Source organism: Mytilus trossulus, chromosome 3 (genome assembly GCF_036588685.1).
Source record: "Mytilus trossulus isolate FHL-02 chromosome 3, PNRI_Mtr1.1.1.hap1, whole genome shotgun sequence".
NCBI lineage: Eukaryota > Metazoa > Mollusca > Bivalvia > Mytilida > Mytilidae > Mytilus > Mytilus trossulus.
This window is the reverse complement of record NC_086375.1, coordinates 67,619,995-67,640,820: the sequence shown is the minus strand read 5'-3', so window position 1 is coordinate 67,640,820 and position 20,826 is coordinate 67,619,995. Positions and strand designations below refer to the sequence as shown.

At 31.8% G+C, this 20,826-nt stretch overlaps 1 protein-coding gene across 1 annotated transcript; it reads right to left on the bottom strand.

Moving 5' to 3' along the window:
- Positions 1-1,732: 1,732 nt before the first annotated feature.
- On the bottom strand, positions 1,733-19,668 carry LOC134709662 (uncharacterized). Its single transcript, XM_063569810.1, has 11 exons — positions 19,547-19,668; positions 12,986-13,245; positions 11,910-12,053; positions 10,950-11,085; positions 10,129-10,290; positions 8,607-8,755; positions 7,807-7,971; positions 6,521-6,561; positions 4,097-4,210; positions 2,370-2,386; positions 1,733-2,095 (listed from the first exon to the last, which is right to left on the bottom strand). Exons 1-11 carry the CDS (start codon positions 19,652-19,654, stop codon positions 1,922-1,924), a joined length of 1,470 nt encoding a protein of 489 aa, XP_063425880.1. The 5' UTR covers positions 19,655-19,668; the 3' UTR covers positions 1,733-1,921.
- Positions 19,669-20,826: the final 1,158 nt, after the last annotated feature.

Below are 20,826 nucleotides of genomic sequence, written 5' to 3'. Positions count from 1 at the left end.
GTATTCCTATGGGAACGAACTGTGCGCCTCTCCTTACTGATCATTTCATATTTTCATATAAATCGGAGTTCCTTCAGACACTTGTAATTAATTTCACTTTCAGATATATTGATGGTTCTCTTTCCATTAACAATCCAAACTTTTATGATTGGGTTCCATTAATATATCTCCTGGAACTAGAAATTAAAGAAATAACAGACACGTCTCATCCGCCTCATATTTGGATTTATACCTCGAATTTGACATACACAGTCATCTTTGTACAAAGAACTTGTTGATAACTATTCTGCATCAACTTCACAAATAATACATGATGGTCTTGATGTATAGATTCTGCGTACTGGCGTCGTTAATCATCTTAATAACGTGTTATATTGTTCTTTTATTTATCTTTGTTCTATAGCTAATATTACTTTTGGTCTGTTTTCGGTGATATCCATTTGACGTGGCTTGTTACTTCTACATCCCGTCAATCTGTTGTTTGTATTATCTTTCATTTTTGCTGGTGAGTTTTGTTCGTGTGGCATTTTGTGTTCTTTGGTACACATGACCTAGCTTCGTACTTTCAAACATCATGCCTTTATGTTATTGTTTTATCATAATTTTGAAAATACTTTGAACGATACAATTATTTTATATCTCTTCCTGTGTGACGTTTACATTCTGACGTCAAACACGCGAATCTACACTAGAGTTGATGTATACCTTGTCATTCATTCACAGGACATCATATATTTCGATCCCATATGGGTTGATTTAAACAAAAAATATAAGTAAGCAATGAATGCGGTTGTTAAATTTGAAAGATGCTTTTATGTGCTTCTGTGTTAAATATTTTTTTGTTTTTCTTCTAATTGAGATTGTGACACGGTGGTGACTGTTATACCTATTTTGACAATTTCACCTATCAGTCTGTTTTGTTCACGCATCGTTGAAAACATTGGAATTTGATGCGTCTGTCTTACAAGTGAGAGGTTTGGCGCTTTTTTACCAGGTTCAAATCGCCATTTACTACATTTGAAAATTCCTGTTCCAAGTCAGAAATATGAGAGTTGTTGTCCATTCGTTTGATTTGTTTTATCATTTGATTAGGGACTTTCTGTTTTGAATTTTCCTCAGAGCTCTGTATTTTTGTGATTTTAGTTTTTTCTTCGTTTACATTCAATCAATTTCGCTCCGGTGATTCATTTCAGTGTCTGAGCAGAAAGTTGATGAACCAGGGGTTCGACTCTTATCATCCATTAGTTTGATGTGTTTGAGCTTTTGATTTTGCCATTAGCTTTCCGTTTAGAATGTTCTTTGGAGTGCGGTATTTTTGTTATTTTACTTCTTGTTTCGACTCTAGCATTCGATAGTGGGGTTCGCAACTATATATGTTAATATTGGCGATAAAATTGTACAATGGTTACTTTCCTGCTTTCGAATTGGTGGACATCGTTCATTAGCATTCGATGTCATTACCGGCTAGTTTGTGTTGTGAAAAGTAAAATCACAAAAATACTGAACTCAGGAGGAAAGTCTAATCTGAAAGTCTATAATTACATGGCAAAATCAAATGACAAAACACATAACAAAACGAATGGACAAGAACTGTCATATTCCTGACTTGGTACAGGCATTTTGAGTCATTATTTGCAAAAGACACATCTTTATCAATTATGTCCTTTGAATATCGTTTAATATCTATTTTTACATCTGAATTCATAATATTACAAAACAATTGAGGCTAATGAGATGATACCAAGGGGACATTGAAACTTACAAGTCGAAGAAAATCAGACATCAGAATGGCAAAAACTCAACGTAAAAGGAGGAGGAGGTGTACAAAACATTACATAGTGAGCTACAAGAACCTACAAACACGGGTGCTCTGAATGGATAGTATACTAGTAATGTTGCAATAATTTTCTTTCTGTTTATATTAAAGTTTTACATTCCTGGTTTTTGTAACCCATGTTTCTTGCCCAGCGGGTCCTGTTTCGGACGATTGTTTATGAGTTTTATACAGATACCATGTCAGTCCAGTTATAAGTAGAAGAAGAATAATGCTGCCAACTATTATCCCAGTTACCATATCTATAGGGGATTTAGGTTCCTAAAATAAATTAATGTTTGATAAAAATCTAGTGTCTTTGAGGAGTTGTATGATCCATTCCGCTTTGAAAGTGTGCTGTTTTCCATGTTTTTGTTTAGATCTTTCACAACCAAAATGACAGTTGTTTTGAAAAGAGCATACATATAAATTAAGCAAAAGAAATGTGAAGATAAAAAAGATAAATAAAATAACTGAATTATACTATTGAAAAATTATCCATTCCTATTTTCATGACTTTATTTCATACTAATGAATAGATATGTGTATTACTTACTGTTATATATGTTGGTTCTGAAAAATATACATAAAATAATAATAGAAAACGTCGTATTTTATGTACACTTGATTCAATCGTTTAATTTGAGATTTTATCTTAATAATTTTAGCTAAAAAACTTGAATAAGAAGTGAACTATTGTAAATTATATTTGCAAGAAATTATACATCAACGGTAATCAAAATGAGTCCTAAATAATGAGGGAGAAAAGCCAAATGATTTTTTTAGATCGAATAAAATATTTCACATAATATACTGAAAAGCAAAATATCAACAACAACACAAAAATCCGAGGAAAACTTACAACGGAAAGTTCCTAAATATATTGCAAAATCAAAAGCTGATACACATCAAACGAATGGATAGCAACTTTCACATTCCTGATTTGGTACATGCATTTTCTTATGTAGAAAATGGTTGATTAAACCTGGCTTTATAGCCAGCTAGATCTCTCGCTTGTATGACCGTCACATAAATTCCTTTATATTGACATATATGTGTGAACAAAACAAACGGACTTGTCGGTAAAAATGTCAAAAATAGTGATATAACAGTCAACATAGTGTTTTAATTTTAAATACTATAAAAACAAACCAAAAATGTCAACAAAGAAACAAAAATATTAAAATAGACAAATAACCTTGGGAAAAAAGATAGACAAGAATACAAAAATTCACTATAGTACAATAATTGGTTGAATGATATGATGTGTCGGTGTCTCACCTCACTAGCTGCATGTTTTGCAGTCTTAGATCTTCAGATACCAGTTATGTCGTTTGATTTGTTACTCTACAGATTGTGTTTCGATCTGGATTGTGACATTGTTGGACGATGCATGCCTAGCGCGAGGAACATGCGATATCGACGCACCCTATTTTTGTTTGTTACATTGATTTATAATTTAATTTTTGATGTAACGCGTCTTCTGATTGGCTGACGTTATTTTGTTATGAGCCCATAGACATAATTTAGTCATATGATCGTGACGTCATCAACGTTTTTTTCATGGTTTTCTACGGTTTAAAATGAAATTTAGAATTAAATTATAAGAAATGACTGTAATATTTTTTCTGTCTATTCGAAATAACATAAAAATTTGGTGCACACTGTTAAATAACCCGCTTCGCGCGTTATCCAGTGTGCACCAAACTTTTTATGTCATTTCTTCATAGACAGAAAAAATATTACAGTCATTCCTTAAGTGTCTTTCTGGTCTAAAACGATATTTGAACATCGTTGAACTACTGTCGTCTTAATTGTGTAGGTGAATTCTACCTTACTATGTGACTGAATTTGATTTTCTATTACTTAAAAACTAGTTTACTCTTAAATACTAGTTTACTCTATCATTTTATCCTGTATCTTATATATCCAACTAGAAAACAGACCAGGAAATGGTTAGGTAAGGAATAATTTCCAATACTTTTCTTCGAAGGTTGCATGCATCATTTAAGACGGAAGGCTGACACCAAATCAACAATCTTTATGTCATATCGCAATTGAATTATAATTATTACTATTTTGAAACAAATTATCACTGATCAGGAACAAAATTCAATCATATCTTGTCATATATTTGATTGACATATAAACCAAATAAATTAACATATAATCTGAAATTCAACTCTTGAAGCAGAGAAGCGGAAAATACCAGAGGGACATTCAACGCTTTTGTGATCGGAAAATATTACACGAACAACCATTACACGAACAATTGTTACCAACCTTGTATACAGAATGGACGTTTGTATCCGTTTTCACACCGACAGGAATGACTCATAAACAGATTGTAGCATGTTTCGTTTCCCATGCAAGGTGCTGTAGAACATTCATTTCGACCTAAAAGGAACATGTGTTTTTATAATGTTTTGAAAATTGAGATAAGATACTCATCATATCACATATAAGATTGTAATTTTCCTTTGAAAATTCAAATGTCAAATAAGACGGGATATTGATATGAATTTATGTCATATATTGACAAAACTTATAGTGTTTTGATTTTCATCCCCAAAAATATGAAAAAAGCTTAAAAAAAACCCAACCAGTATTTAACAGTATGTTAACATAATAACACATTTTGTTCTATGTGACTCATACATAGTTGTCGACGACTGCCCTGTCAATGTCCTGGTCTTGTTTCTACCAGGGTCCATGCGAATCTACGTGAATGTTAAAACTAGAGATAAAGGATACTACAGATACAATTGAGTCTGCCTATTATCTTGACTTACATCTAGAAATTGACAATGAGGGTCGGTTGAAAACAAAACTTTACGACAAAAGAGATGATTTCAACTTTACAATTGTGAATTTTCCATTTCTAAGTAGCAACATTCCAGCAGCACCTGCATACGGGGTATATATCTCCCAGTTGATACGTTATTCCCGTGCTTGCATTTCCTATCATGATTTTCTTGATAGAGGGTTGTTGCTCACAAGGAAGCTATTAAACCAAGAGTTCCAAATGGTGAAGTTGAAATCATCCCTTCGTTAATTTAACGGACGCCATCCTGAGTTGGTTGACCGTTATGGAATACTAGTAACCGTTTCACAAACGATATCGGATATGTTCCTTACGTCGTAACTACAATCCCTTTTCCTTTCATGAATGTGACCTACCGAAATAGACTATTTACCGGATTTGTTTTCACATAAGCAACACGACGGGTGCCACATGTGGAACAGGATCTGCTTACCCTTCCGGAGCACATGAGATCACCCCTAGTTTTTGGTGGGGTTCGTGTTGTTTATTCTTTAGTTTTCTATGTTGTGTCATGTGTACTATTGTTTGTCTGTTTGTCTTTTATTTTTAGCCATGGCGATGTGAGTTTATTTTAGATATATGAGTTTGACTGTCCCTTTGATATCTTTCGTCCCTTTTTTTAATTTTGTGGTATTGACTTACGTAGAAAACTCAAACATCTGTGTATAGATGTAGAAGTACAAATTTTGCAATTAAAATTAACGTAGTTAATGTTTTGATTTTGGTACGCTCGAATATTTTTGGAGTCCTTTCTTGCAAATAAACAAACTCAATCTATATAAATATATAAATACTTTTGAAAAATAATAATTGAAAATTTGTCAGAGAACTGTAACATTTGGTGTCTAAATGATATTGGTGTTTGATAATACACTAACATAGTACTAGTATTGACCAGTTATTCATCACAGTACATTGTAAATTTCTGTCAACCTTATTTTGCTGTATGTTTGCTTCTTAAGGACATACGGTACAGTTAGAGGGAGGTAATGACTTTGCTAACGCAAATTGTTATTTTTGCGACGTCAAACTATGACTTATAGGGAAAAGATGCAGTTTTCGACTGATATTTAAATTATCATTCAAACTGATTTAACTTGAAAATGAGTTCATGTACCCCTCTTTTTTTTAATACCATTTGATTTGATTAAGTAAGAGGATAATGTGTGCCAATTTTCACGAAAACGTAAATAATGCAATTTTTTTAATTTGATAAATATACATGCAAACTATGATGTTTTTCTACATTCATGAACATTTAATAAATATGACTTATTTGAAAAAACAAAATGCACAAATTTTAAGGATATTTATAAAAAAAGTTTACAAATAATTAAACAAAAAAACAGATTGTGTTTATCTTTTAAAACCAAAAAAAAGTTATGTATTTCTGTCGAAAGAAAAAAACACGTCCTAAAATCCGAATTTTGAGCAAATATATAAAATTTTGAGCTCATCATACTCACAAAGTAGCACATGCAAGTATATTTTTTATTACATATTTGATTAAATAAGGCAAAAAATAGCCTTTATGCAAAATTGTTAGCAAAATTTCAATATGGGATCAAAACTGTATCGTATGCCCTTAAATGAATGCTAAGCATTTAACAGTAATAAAAGTGTTAAAAAAGTTCACACTATTTTTCACCGGCGTTTTAATATAATTTCGCACCCTATGACATTATAGGGAACAAACACTCAAAGGGTAAAATTAAGACATTTATGGTATACATCCATCTATCTATTCATCAATTCCATCAATACATTCTTATTCTAAAATAACCCCATCTGTATGCAACACATAGGTGAAAAAAACCCTTTATATACCTCATACACTTGTATATCAGTATAATGGGGGGGGGGGGGGGGACATAAAATCTTACCAGCAACAATAACATCGACGCATCTTGGTTGACTTGTTACACTGTAAACAAATAATATAAATAAAACTTTTCAAAAAAAGGAAACCTTATGACAATGATTGCATAAAACTTCATTGTTATACTGTATTGCAAATGAGATATAATTTAAGATATACATGTTCAAATCTATAACGCATTTGACTCCTGATAATTTAATTTGTGGCGAGTCTGAAAATGAAATAAGAATACATGCACTGTCTTCTAAACATTTTTCATCAGAACTGTTGATTGTAGGCTAACTCAAGGTATACTAACACGGAAAATGAAACCTCTTTAAAGGGACTCTTTTCTGTAATGGTGAATTACCTTCTTATTTTTGCTTTTTTTTTCTTTCTTCCGAATAATTTTTATGTATTTTCGTAATTGTCGTTTGAGCGTATCTGATGACGAGAAATCCATAGACACAAAATTAGATTTTTTTTCTATATTTTGCAGCCAAGCATAATGTTAACATTTGACCTATATAAAAAGAGATTTTCCACTGAAGAAAAGTTAATAAAAAGAGATTTTCCGTAGAACCTTTTTCACTGTTTTTCATAATATGAAGTGTAGCATGTTAATTTTTTATCTCCATTCAAAATCAAATTAAACTGTAAAGTAAAGAACTAATTAGACAAAACAACAATTTAGGTAGCATAGCCACAATTCGTTCAGTTAAACAATGTTTTTGGCTCTATTTGTTGATATAAACACGACAAAAAACATCTTAAATGAATTAATGATAATAAAGAAAAGCTTTAAGTAAGGTTTTCTTCAAATTATGATATTTAACAACACTGTCAATAGAGGGTTTCCGGAGTTAGATTTTACTACTTCTGCTGGTAGGCTATCAGTCCTCGAGGGTATCATCATCTCAGTAATCAGTACTTCTGAGCAGACATGATATATACTAAACCTCGTTAAAATTGCCCTTCTGTAGATTTTGAAATATAAAGAAACTAAGTTTTTAACTCCCACAGTCAAATTTTACCTTAGATAGATTTGGCTCTTTTTTTAAAGCTCTTCAACTGTTTCGGTACATTTACATTCTTGGCTATCAAATTATCTGCTTTGAGCGGTCCTTTTAAAGTTAAATCCTAGAAAAGCGCTTCGGGCGCATGCAAATTGAAAGCGTGTGGTTTTTATGTTTCCATAATTCTGAAAACATATCGGGTGCCACCGATATTGAAAGAATATACACGTGTCCTCTAAAGCAGTAAGTGAAAGAGTGTATTTATACATAATAATGAATGTTTTTAAAAACTTACCCGTAACCATTCATAGCCCAGACACAAAATAAAGCATCACCGATCATGTCTCTAGGGGTAACTTTACAAACCTCGTAAAGTCGGGTTACATTTGTTCTTCCAGTGTCATCCGGTAGCTGCTGGTATGTACATCCCTTAGATAAACTAACCACAAAAGATGTTTTGCTAAAAGCAAACAATTGAAAAAATATTTAAAAACTTATATTGTTAAGACATCAACTATTTGTTTTTTTCCTTTGTTTAACTAGATTATAAATACATAAATGGGAATTTCATCCACTAGGGTAGATGTATTCTTAGGAACAAGATTTTCACATTTAATGACTTCATTTCGGATTTTACAAGTTAAATTGCAAATTGATTTAACTAATTTGACAGTAATTTTGAACTGATTAGCCACCATACTTTACTCACTGCTTTTTTTGTTTGAATAATTCGTTATTAGAATCAACACTTAATGAATGTCGAAATGCTTCCCTCGATTTACCTGCATTAGGATCATTATTCTTAAACATATTAAGGATGTTCTACCGAAGAAAAAGATAACCTTAATTGTGTTTGCATAAAGCTTTCGCAATAAGGTGCCAAATGCTCTTCAAATTCGTTCTTTATTTGATCCTTTAACCTTTTTCATTTGAGCGCCACTGATGCGGTTTGTTTAGACAAATCGAACGTCTGGTGTACAAAAATTAAGCCTAGTAGTCTTTGAAAGTTTTATTAAGGACCGGGAAACATAAATACGCTGCAACGTTAATAGCTAAATGAGTTGTGCACATAATTCACAATAGGTGTACACATACTTTACATCTGGAGTTTCCAGATAAACACCATTAATGAGATGTGGTCTATTTGGAGGATATGGTACTCGGATGTTTTCAGGTAATGTCAATGCCACGAATTTCATATCAGAATTGCAACTGGTTGGTCCATTTACAATGTGTATAGTAAACTGTAAGAAATAAAGATTAGAATATAACATTTAAATATAACAATGTTAAAAGTGTGTCTGTCATTTTTAATCCTTACCTTCATTAAGGTTCCACTAAAGTCAATATATAGGACACTTCATAAACATCTTAACTTTGCCTGTATGTATCAACTTATAATGAATAAAGTCAAAAACTATGAGAAAATATGTTCATTTAAACATACTTAACATAAAAACACATTGTAAATTGTAGATAAACTTGAAATTGTTATATTGTGGCCAAACCGTTTTTTGGGGTGAACACTAAATTTTCAAAAAAATCTGGAGGCCTGCTAGACGACTTAATTTGTTTAAAATTGTTATGGACGGATACTGTTTTATATAATGCAGGGCAAGCTCATGTTGATTTTTCATAAAATGTATTGATTTTCGGGTTTCAGTCAATTTCATGTATCTAAGTGAACGAATATCGAAGGTACTATACAGAAATTGGACAAATATGCCATTAAAACATATGTATTTGACAAATCAACATGAGCTTGCCCTGCATTACATGTAACAGTATTCGTCCATACAAATTTTAAGCAAATTCAGTCGTCTCGCAGGCCTATAGATTTTTTGGAAAATTTGGTGTTCACCCCAAGAACCGGTTTGGCCACAACATAACAATTTCAAGTTTATTTACAATTTACATAGTGTGTATATGTTAAGTATGTTTAAATGAACATATGTTTTCATAGTTTTTGACTTTATTCATTAAAGGTTGACAAATACAGGCAAAGTTTACATGTTTATGAAGTGTCCTATATTTTGACTTTAGTGGAACCTTAAGTAGATATAGGAAGATGTGGTGTGAGTGCCAATGAGACAACTCTCCATCCAAAAAACAATTTAAAAAGTAAACCATTATAGGTTAAAGTACGGCCTTCAACACGGAGCATTGGCTCACACCGAACAACAAGCTATAAAGGGCCCCAAAATTACTAGTGTGAAACCATTTACATACATTAATGAGACAGGATTAAAAAGAGTGTTTCTATGCCATACGTCAAGCTCTAAATAGAGTTTCACAATTTTTAATAAGTAAAGCAGTGACATCATGTCTCAATCAATTCATTTCACAAATGCGCCTACATCTCAATAGTCACGGGAGAAGGCAGCTAATGAAATAGGACATATGTTACAGGCGACAAAAACAATAAAGGCTAAAACATAACATAAAAAATGTACACGATACTGAAACCCAGGTTCATTTGATATTTCACTAATAATGACCATATGTCGGTTATTACAAAATTTCATTTAAACAATACTCTTATACTCTTGCCTGCAATTGAATATCTAACTTTATCCATATTACATTTTGGTATAAGTTCTGTTACTATAATAGTTACCTGTACAGGTGTGCTACTTATTCTTTGTTGTGGTGTTACAGCTTTATTATTCATGAAAACATCATATCTTGGGTAATCGTCAACCATTAATGTCACACGGTATTTCTGACCAGGCCGGTAACCATTTTGAGTATTAGCGTCAATCTCTATCGTGCAATCTTTCTGAAGGATAAGGATTGAACAATCAAAAACAATCATTTCATTTACTGTAAAGTCTATATAAAAAATAAAACGTCCTTTATTCTATACTTCAAAGAACTTGATAGAGGATTTTTGTTTTATAATTCCTCTTTATATATACTGTTGATTCATGATAATTTGTGCAATATCAATCATCCTGGATTTTGTGGGTTAAGTACTTTATACAATTTTACATGCGAATTGCTTACTAAAGTTTAAAACATTGAAATGGTTCCAATCAATTAACTGTTTCATTTTAAAGTTCAAAAGAATATTTGGATAATTTTAATGTTTTGTCAACTATGAATTAAAAAAACACATCAGGTACCAGGAATTATAATTTAGTGCCTCGGTCGCACAATTCGTCTATATATGACTCATCAGTAACACTTGACTCAATGATTATTGGAAGGCCAAAAGAAACTTAAAGTTGAAGAACATTACAAACCAAACATTAAAAATGTGCCAGATAAGTCTAAGTCACTCTAGAGGGTAGCAAAACCCTTAGTCTTTCGAGTTGTCCAACATCTCAAAAAGAGAAAAAATACAGAAAGTCTTCTCATTTGATAAACGTCAACAATATATCAGTGAATTCCAAGCTAATTTCAATAAGGAAATATTAACCAATTATCTGTTCGTACCTGATTTAATTCAGCATTTGGTAGATCTGTACACGACTGATCACAGTCTTGGGATTCTGCCCATCTGCAACCGACCCTATCATCATCCGGATCAATCACAGGTATTTTGATCACTGTGTGGCAACTGTGCTGTATTCTGAAATTAGATTTAATACTACAGACGCGCTTATCGTTTCCATAAGACTCATCAGTGACGCTCAGATCAAAATAGTTATAAAGCTAAACAAGTACAAAGTTGAAGAGCATTGAGGACCTGAAATTCCCAAAAAAGTTGTGCCAAATACGGCTAAGATAATCAGAAAGATTAAAGTAATATGAAATATGATCCATTCAAGATGCAATATATCTAGTCGTTAAGACCATTTAAAATTTATCTTATAAGGGCAGCAGTAGTATTACGCTGTTCAAAAATCGTACAGCGATAAAGAGAAGAAAACTAATCCGGTTTACTAACTAAACCCGAGGGAAACTCGTTAACTATAAGAGGAAAACAATGAAACATCAAAAACACTGAAATGCAACAAAAATGAATTCATACAAACGGCCTAAACATTATTAAATCTTTCTATCATTTCTTATTTTCATTTTTCAATAGAAATTTCTTCTTGGATCAAATGTTTATAATAACACTAAATTTTTCGTGTCCCTTCCCAAAATCTTCAGAATATATTTAGCGTCTTATAACCATGACAAATGTGTTATAATATCATAATTATTACGGTTTTGTATTCTATTAACTAATCACTGTTTATTAATTAACAAGCAAAAATTAAAACATTCTTGTGGAACATTCTGTTATTTAAAAATACTATATAAAAATGTTCTAATCATACCTCCTCTATTAATGCTATTAATTAAAACCACATACGGTAAAATTCAATCTCTACTCATAATTATTGTAGTCCAATTTGTTTTTTTAATAAATTGATCTAACTTTTTTTAAACATTGTGGAAACTTACCCTATATATGGTGGCAGTGCAGATATAGGACTAGCATTTGGCATATTGGTATCATTTCTAATACATGTGTTAACTTTTATCTTCAGCGCAACATTAACCGGAGCCTTGGCAGTACCCGTTGATATCCATGAAATATTATTCAGTCTAAAAACGTATGATCAGAAGTAAAATAACAAAAACAACGAACTCAGAGATTAATTCAAAACGATAAGTCCCGATTAAAATGGCATAATAAAAAAACTCAAACACAGCAATCGAATGGATAACAATTGTCACATTCTTGAATTGATACACGTCTGGTCTTATGTAGAAAATGGCGGATTTAACCAAGTTTAATAGCTAACATAACCTCTTAGTTGTATAACAGTCGTATAAAATTCCATTATATTGACAATTATGTGTGAAGAAAACTGACAGTCATAATATTTAAAAATGTCAAAAATAGGGTTACGACAGTCAACATTGTGTTATAATCGTAATCACTATAAAACAATCAAATATGTCAACAAAGAAAAAATAAAAGCATAAAGACAAAGCACATTAGCAAAAACGGAAGACAAGAATACAACCATTTAATTTAACATAGCACAACAACACAATGACATGATGTATAAGTACCGAGCCACGTCAAATGGGTATTACCAAAAGTAAGATAATCAGTAAAATTAATAATTGTAAATACGAAGACAAAAAAAAGAACAATATAACACGTAGTTAAGATGATAAATAACGTCAGAACCTATAATCTACGTTCCAAGACCAACGTGTGTTATTTGTGGAGTTAATAAGACATATTTATCAGCAAGGTCTTAGTATCCATAAGTTCATTGTTTGAAGTGAGACAATTGAAAATAAAGTCCTCAACATATTTACTTTTTTTATTTGTTCCACAAAAATATCAGAATAACAGTTATTGTCGTAGATAAGTTTAAAAATTTGAATAAAATGTCATTTTGATAAAGTTGTCTTGTGTTATTAGTGTCTCAATGATGTGTATCAATTTTTCATCGAAATTTTATTTGTAAGAATGATATTTTAACCTTAAAAACAGTGCATGCGCTAAATCAGTATCATACCTTAACGTAAATCTGGATACGTTTGCCAAGGGCATCAACAATTTGTTTTCTCCCTGTTCGTATGATGGATTGTCGCTTACTGTCGTCAAAACATAGTTAAGATTGTTCTTCGTATCTGTGATTGTTCCGTTTTCATATTGCCAGAAAATGTTGTCAAAGATACTGGATGGTTTAGTCTTTCCTATATCTGATGATAAACAAGGATTCCCACAAGGACCTGTGCTTTTCTCCCATGTTGTCCTACATATAAACTGTATTGTCTGCAAAAATTCCATAATGTAACAATTAAGAATATATTTGATTTAAAGCTCGTATTTACGAAAGTGTCATTCAGGTTTCTTTTCACCCTTAAGAGAATATAAACAGAAAAACATATAAATAAAGGCAACTGTAGTATACCGCTGTTCGAAACTCATACATCGATTGAGAAAAAAAAACCAAAACAAATCCGGGTTACAAACTTAAACTGAGGGGAAAGCATCAAATATAAGAGGAGATCAAACGACACAACAGAAGAAACACAACATTAAAATGTAACACACACAGAACCAAACTATAACATAACTATGGCCATTCTTCTGACTTGGTACAGGACATTTTAAGAACAAAATGGTGGTTTGAACCTGGTTTCGTGGCATGCAAAACCACCCGCTTTAATAGCAATGTTAAATATAACATTAAAATGACAACATTACATGTTAGGACTACATACGAATAAATGTGAGAACATATAGGACAGATAAACACACGAATAATAGATAACAAAAGGTACAAGGTATAAAATTTAATACGCCAGACGTGCGTCTCGTCCACACAAAACTAACCAGTCACATGAAAAAAGTTCGACATGAAGAAAGTTCGAAAGCCAAAAGAAGTTCAAGGTTGAAGAGCACTGAGGACCAAAAGTTCCAAAATATTGTGCACAGTAACTACAGTATAAAACAGATAAATTACATAAAACAACCTAATCCAGCACATAATAGTACACAACCGAGTTAGCCAAAGCCTCAACGCACAAAGTGACGTCACATTTGAAATTCTAAAAAAAAATACAAAAAGTTACGTCACATTTGAATTTCTAATAATATTTCCCAAAAATAAGATAGAATTAGGATTGATTCAAGATTAGATTTGTGATATTGGTATTACATTTATTAAAAACAAAGAAAATTACAATACTTTTTAATATCAAATTGTGGTAGTAATTAGATAATTAATTGTATTATCTAGCTATGTCGGTATTTAATCTGATTCAAACTGTAAACCAAATATATTGTATAAATTTCGTTGAACCTAACTAAAATCTAATAAATGAAGGGGATAATTAATTGTCTTTACCATAACATACGAATATAACAGAAAACACGTTAAGACATTAATCAAAATTAGAATACAATAACAAGTATAACATCAAAACTAAATACATGAATTTTGGTTAGAAAAGTACGTCTTATAGCAATGCGAATTCACACTCGGAATAAGTCACGTTCGGTAATTAAAAGATCAGACGAAGTAATGACAAACCACAATCTAATACGTGGTAAAAATGTCCTTAGTTAGTTTGGACAAAGAACTATCGTAAAATTTACGGAGTGTTATTTTTAATTAGTCCTCCTCATAACTTTGTTGGAGCAGTTTCTGCATAAGGAGCACACTCCTGTATATGAAGTCCGTATAGTGTGAACAAGCACGAGAATAACGTTTCAATTGAGAAATGTAAACACCATACTAAGGGGCAGAGGATATGTTACTGATGAGAAAGGGGAAATTGATAATTGGGAGGTACATTGTATATATATCTTATACACAACAGTCAAACTAAGGTAAAATAGATTGAATGAGCTGCAATATTTAATTATACCTTTCATAATTTATGGACTGGATCTGCCAAATAAAACGTTCAATTTGTACTAAATAAGTCAATTAGCAATAATTGTTTATATGATATTTATTTGTACCATTGGGTACTTAAATAATTATAGGAAGATGTGGTGTGAGTGCCAATGAGACAACTCTCCATCCAAATAACAATTTAAAAAGTAAACCATTATAGGTTAAAGTACGGCCTTCAACACGGAGCTCACACCGAACAACAAGCTATAAAGGGCCCCAAAACTACTAGTGTAAAACCATTCAAACGGTCCATTTAAGTCCATTTGTAGTGATACTGACACTATTGGAAAGTATTTTTTGAAAGTAAAATAATTAAGGAAGCAAGTTTCTCTGTGAGAATGATTATTATCATAAGAACCGAAAAGCTTCTGGTAGAGGTACCGTCACTAGTTGAAAGATAATGAGGAAAAAAAATATTAAGGAAAATTCAAAATGGAAATACACATTATTATTTTCTTTATGAAATAGCAAATTAATCAAGACATGGCAACACACACTCCATAACAAACTGGAAGGGGTTGATATCATGTACTCTGGTTATGGTTATTATGCAATCTTTTTAAGAATCCCTTTATGTTTTTAAAGGCAACAGAGCCCAGGTGGTCGTGTGGTCTAGCGGGACGGCTGCAGTGCAGGCGATTTGGTGTCACGATATCACAGTAGCATGGGTTCGAATCCCGGCGAGGGAAGAACCAAAAATTTGCGAAAGCAAATTTACAGATCTAACATTGTTGGGTTGATGTTTAGACGAGTTGTATATACATTATGTACACAGCCATGTATCACCATCATTGATGGCGATCCGATGGATACATCTGTTGTAGGGTTGTCACTGACTCAGACGTACTTATATATACTACTGTTATATATACTACTGTTCGAAAGGCATAAATCGATTGAGAAAAAAAAAAAATTAAGATTACAAACTAAAGCCGACACTAAAAACATAAGAACTGCAACAAAAACTACAAACGAAAACGCTACTCACACAGAAACGAACTATTTGATAACAATTGCCATTTTCGCCGTTTTGCTTTGATCAGTTTTACACACAGTATTTTTGCCATGATTGTAAAATTTTCAGAAGTGCTATCTTTCACTGTTCAGAAGCTGTCTTAAACTTTACATTCGATTTTCTTTTCTTATAAATGCTCGTCTAATTTTTAATCAGGATTGTACTGTATTCATGTAAGAAGAATAGACTGGGATCTTATATGTCCCAGCACGATTTACCAACTTGCCTTAACTTAAAGTCAGTTCATTTTCGGAATTGTTATCATTATTACTTCAGGTATTATATCATAAAAATACCCGTTAGAAATTCATACAAGGAGGCATTAGGTGTCTGACCACATCAAAAATGAAAGAAAAAGTTGTCGTACTAATTTGTCACATTTCTTGATAATTTTGATACATAATATGACGAATAAAGATTTTGCTTTTGATAGATTAGTGTCTTTAAGCCCGTTCGTGTTTGTAAATAAAGAGATTATTTGTCATTTTTGTTGATCAACAGATTTATTAAATATATGTAATTTTGTTTGACATCACTTGAATAAAGAAACAATCGTGAACCCCTGAAGACTCCAGAAGCGAACAATGTAAACACGGATTATGTTTTATTTAGATGTTATGGAAATCAATATAAAGGTGTGCTGAATATAGTGATACAAAGAATGTAAAGTTTTTAATATAATTTTTAAACTTTTACATATATAATGAGTAATGCAGACATTTTCAAAAATGCTTCATAAAAATCTTAATATTTGAAATCTGATAAAGAAAACCCTGTTCAATGGCAAATATTGAATAAATATTGGTTAATTTTTTAAACTGTGGATAATTTTTTTACCAGTCTCATAACTGGTTAAATGTAGCAAATATTTTTTAAGCAGACTGCAAATAGACTTAACAATCATGACCAAAAAGGTACCTAACAAAAAGTAAGGGAATCACATGATCTCCAAAGTGATCGAAAAAGAGTGCGTCGGCAGTGAAATAAAATTAACGGTACCAATTTTCTTGCACCAGAAAGCGTCTAAGGCAAGGTACGTGATTTTTAACTATCCCGCTCCTGCCGGCGCGGAAATCACATACCGTCATGCAATGCATGCATCACCAACCATGCATATAACACTCAGTCAAGATGTCACAATCGGATAATCGGCTGAATCACTTATCAGATGACTTTTCTTTTATATAAAGATTTAGGACGAGGAAAATATGTCTGAATTGAGCTGAAATACAGACATATCGTATCGGTCAACGAATTCGGGGTTAAATTCCTTCTTCCTCATTAAACTGTTGGAACAGTTATTAATTAAAATAAAGAAAAATCCTACCCTTCATAAAATTGCCATGATATAGTTTCTTGGGTAACAATGGTTATGCCAATGAAAAAGATAAACACAAAAAAAAACTAACTTTTTACTTGGTGTAAAAACCAAGTGAATGACAAGAGTAGCCCTAATGGCTTCATTTTCATGACATTACACATTTGCGAATATTATATTTTCAAAAACACAATACAATATTTCAATATTGGTGTTGTTTTGTATAAGTTTCGTCCCCGAGGGTATCACCAGCCCAGTAGTCAACACTTTGGTGTTGACATGAATATCAATAATGTGGTCATTTTTATAAATTTCCTGTTTACAAAACTTTGAATTTTTCGAAAACTACGGATTTTCTTATCCCAGGCATAGATTACCTTAGTCGTATTTGGCACAACCTTTTTGGAATTTTGGATCCTCAATCCTCTTCAACTTTGTACTTATTTGGCTTTATAAATATTTTGATATGAGCGTCACTGATGAGTCTTATGTAGACGAAACGCGCGTCTGGCGTACTAAATCATAATCCTGGTACCTTAGATAACTAATTATAGACAAAAGTAATGCTGAAATTGCGCTAAATGTTCATATTGAATATGCACCGTTTTTGTTCTATTTTTTTTTTACTTTTTTGTGCACAGCGTATATAAATATAATATAAAAATCAACAGTAAGAAAAAAACACCGAATCAAATAAAGGTACATGGGATATATACTAGATCAATCACTACACAAAACTAATATCGGCAACATCAGCCCTTTTAAACTGAATGTGAACTCTAGTTTATTGGAAACGTAGGCAGCTCGTGTTGCATTAGTGCGACATTGGAAGTAACGAAAGGTGATACATTGATTTCAACACTAACAGTACAACTTTTTACTGACCATATGATGTGCATTTCGATGATTAATGCCTCTTCGGTGATGCTCGAGGCTAAAACAAAATTAAAAAGTCAAATCTTTAAAAAAAAAATTCAAAAACTGATGAAACCAAATAGACGAAAATATAGCCAAAGCCGGGGAATAAATCGGAGTTTGAAATAAGAGCTCCATATTTCTGAATAAAAAAAAATCAAACTTTTTTACCAGGGAAAAAAATCTGTATATCAGTATTGAAGGTTTATATTGGGAATGAAGAGTGCAAAAGTGACGACAAACCTTGCATACACCATTTTGTTTGATACAAATGAATACACTTTTAACATATAAATCATAAAAAAAAAACTTTATATTACCAAATGATAATATTGAAAATTTAATTTTAGTATCCCGGATTTGTTTTTTTCTAAATCGATTAAGGACTTTCGAAAAGCGATGTACTACTGTTGCCGATATTTAATAACAGGCGACAAAAAATAAAATCTCCAAAAAACTGAACTGAGAGTAATATTCAAACGGAAAGTCCCATATCAAGATTACGTTACGAGACATTACTTCGACGTTTTAGTCTAAAAAATATTTATTTATAGTGGATTGCCACTTATATTAACCCCTTTCCACTTTGCAGGTGCGAGTGCTGCATTGTAGCCGCAATTGCCTGCTTTTTTTTTTAAAGAAATCTACAAGGTTGTCTTTTAAGTGCAAGAGATATGGCCCTCTTTAAGCACGGGTCAGCTATTTATCGTCCCATTCCGACGGGCTATCATCGTTTTTAAAGACCATACTCGCAAAAGGTGTCAAGGCTGAGCCGAGCATTCAGTCCCTGAAATGTTGTCCCCGATGGGACGATCGAACCAGGAACCTTTGTGTTAGTGGTCGTCCGATGCGCTACCCACTACACCACAGCTCCCCTTCGACGTTTTCTCATTAAAACGTTTGCCGCCGATAAAGTCATTGTGGTTTACATATTTTTTTTAAATAGTTTTTTTAATGTTTCTGTAAAAAAAAATAACGAAAAAATGGCTCGTCAATTGATTTTACAAAAGTAAAATACTACAGATCTTAGTACAGAATTTAATAAATAATTGACCTATTAAGCGATTTTGTTTGTTTGTTTGTTTATGCAAGGTGGGATTGTGAGAAGCAATGAATATTTTACAACTTAATTTCAAATAAAAAAAACCCACAATTTCTTTATATTTAGAACTGCATTATTCGGTATATCAAGTACTGCTCAAAAGAGCTTCTGGACCGTATTAAGTTGCACAAATATCAGTAATTCACGTGTAAGAAGTCAGAAAAAAACATAAGTTTATGCTTGTGAAATATCACCACATTGAATTTTTGTACCTTCATGTCGTCATCATTTCTTACATAAAATTCATAACAGACATAAAAGCGAACAAAATGTTACATACAACTTCGTAATTTATCAATTTGTCACATCTTTACTTACATTATGATGAGGAATAACTCTCCAGCTTATCGTACCACCGAGAAAAGATGCTTTTACAAAGAATAAATTTGGAAGTATTCCAAGAAACAGGACAACCCTTAGCTCCATGACCTGTGGTTGTACTTAAAGAAATGGGCATGACATACGTTATAAATATTCCTCTGTTATTGTACATAGAGATCTTAATGTGCAGTTGGAATTTTACACTACTTCCGACTAAGTGTAAAGCACCCAGAAACATATAAACTTATGTATAAATACTGAGATAAAATTACCCTCTGAAATATTAATAATGGATTAAAATGGAAACAATATTAGGATTGTACTTGTCAAAAATTTACTCATTAATTAAATTTTGCAATAACATTTATTGTATATTTTGACCTTTCTTTTTCAATCAGAATATTTTGATTGTTTCATTTATAACTTTCTTTATTGAAGTATATTGTACACAAGTTTCAAAATGTCACAACCAGGCTTATCTTATGTAAATATAAAACTATGTTTTTAAAAACACTGCAAAGTACGGGTACGACATACCCTTTACGTAGTAAAACGTTATACAAACAGCGAATGTATATTTTTTTTTTTAATATCTGAGATTTTTTATGATTATATCATAAATATCTGCTTTACATTTTATATTGCCAAAACAAATTCCTGTCATTTTCTTATGTACGATTCTCTGTATACATACTTTACAACTGATCGCTTGATAAAATCAGACATATAAATCTCTGGTAAAATGTACAAAAATTACTTTGTCAAAAGATTATTTAATGTTGGGAAAGATCGGTCCGTAAACTGAATATGCAACTGAATAATTTTAAAAAACACACTATTACTAACTCATTGAAATAAAGGAAACAGCGATATACTGCTGTTAAACAGTGAATAATCGAATTAGAGAAAACAAGTTCTAAACTTAAACCCTGGGAATCACAACTATAAGAGGGAAACAAAAGAACAACAGAAACACTGAAGTGCAGAAAAAAATCAAAATAAAGGCCAAAATACATAGAAACGAACTATTTGTTAACAACTGAATATTTTCTTTATAAAAGAAACAATATTGCGTAGAGATACTCTAAATATGGTATTGTTTATGTATCTGATTGCAAAGTTGTTAATTTTCGTTCCTGTCATCCTGAATATATTGCCTCCATGTCATGATCTTGATTGTCATTTAGAGATGTCAAATAATAATTAAGATTAAATCTTGTTTTTAATGTGGCGATTACATTTACTTTTTTCCAATATTTACTTTGAAATTTTGTTTG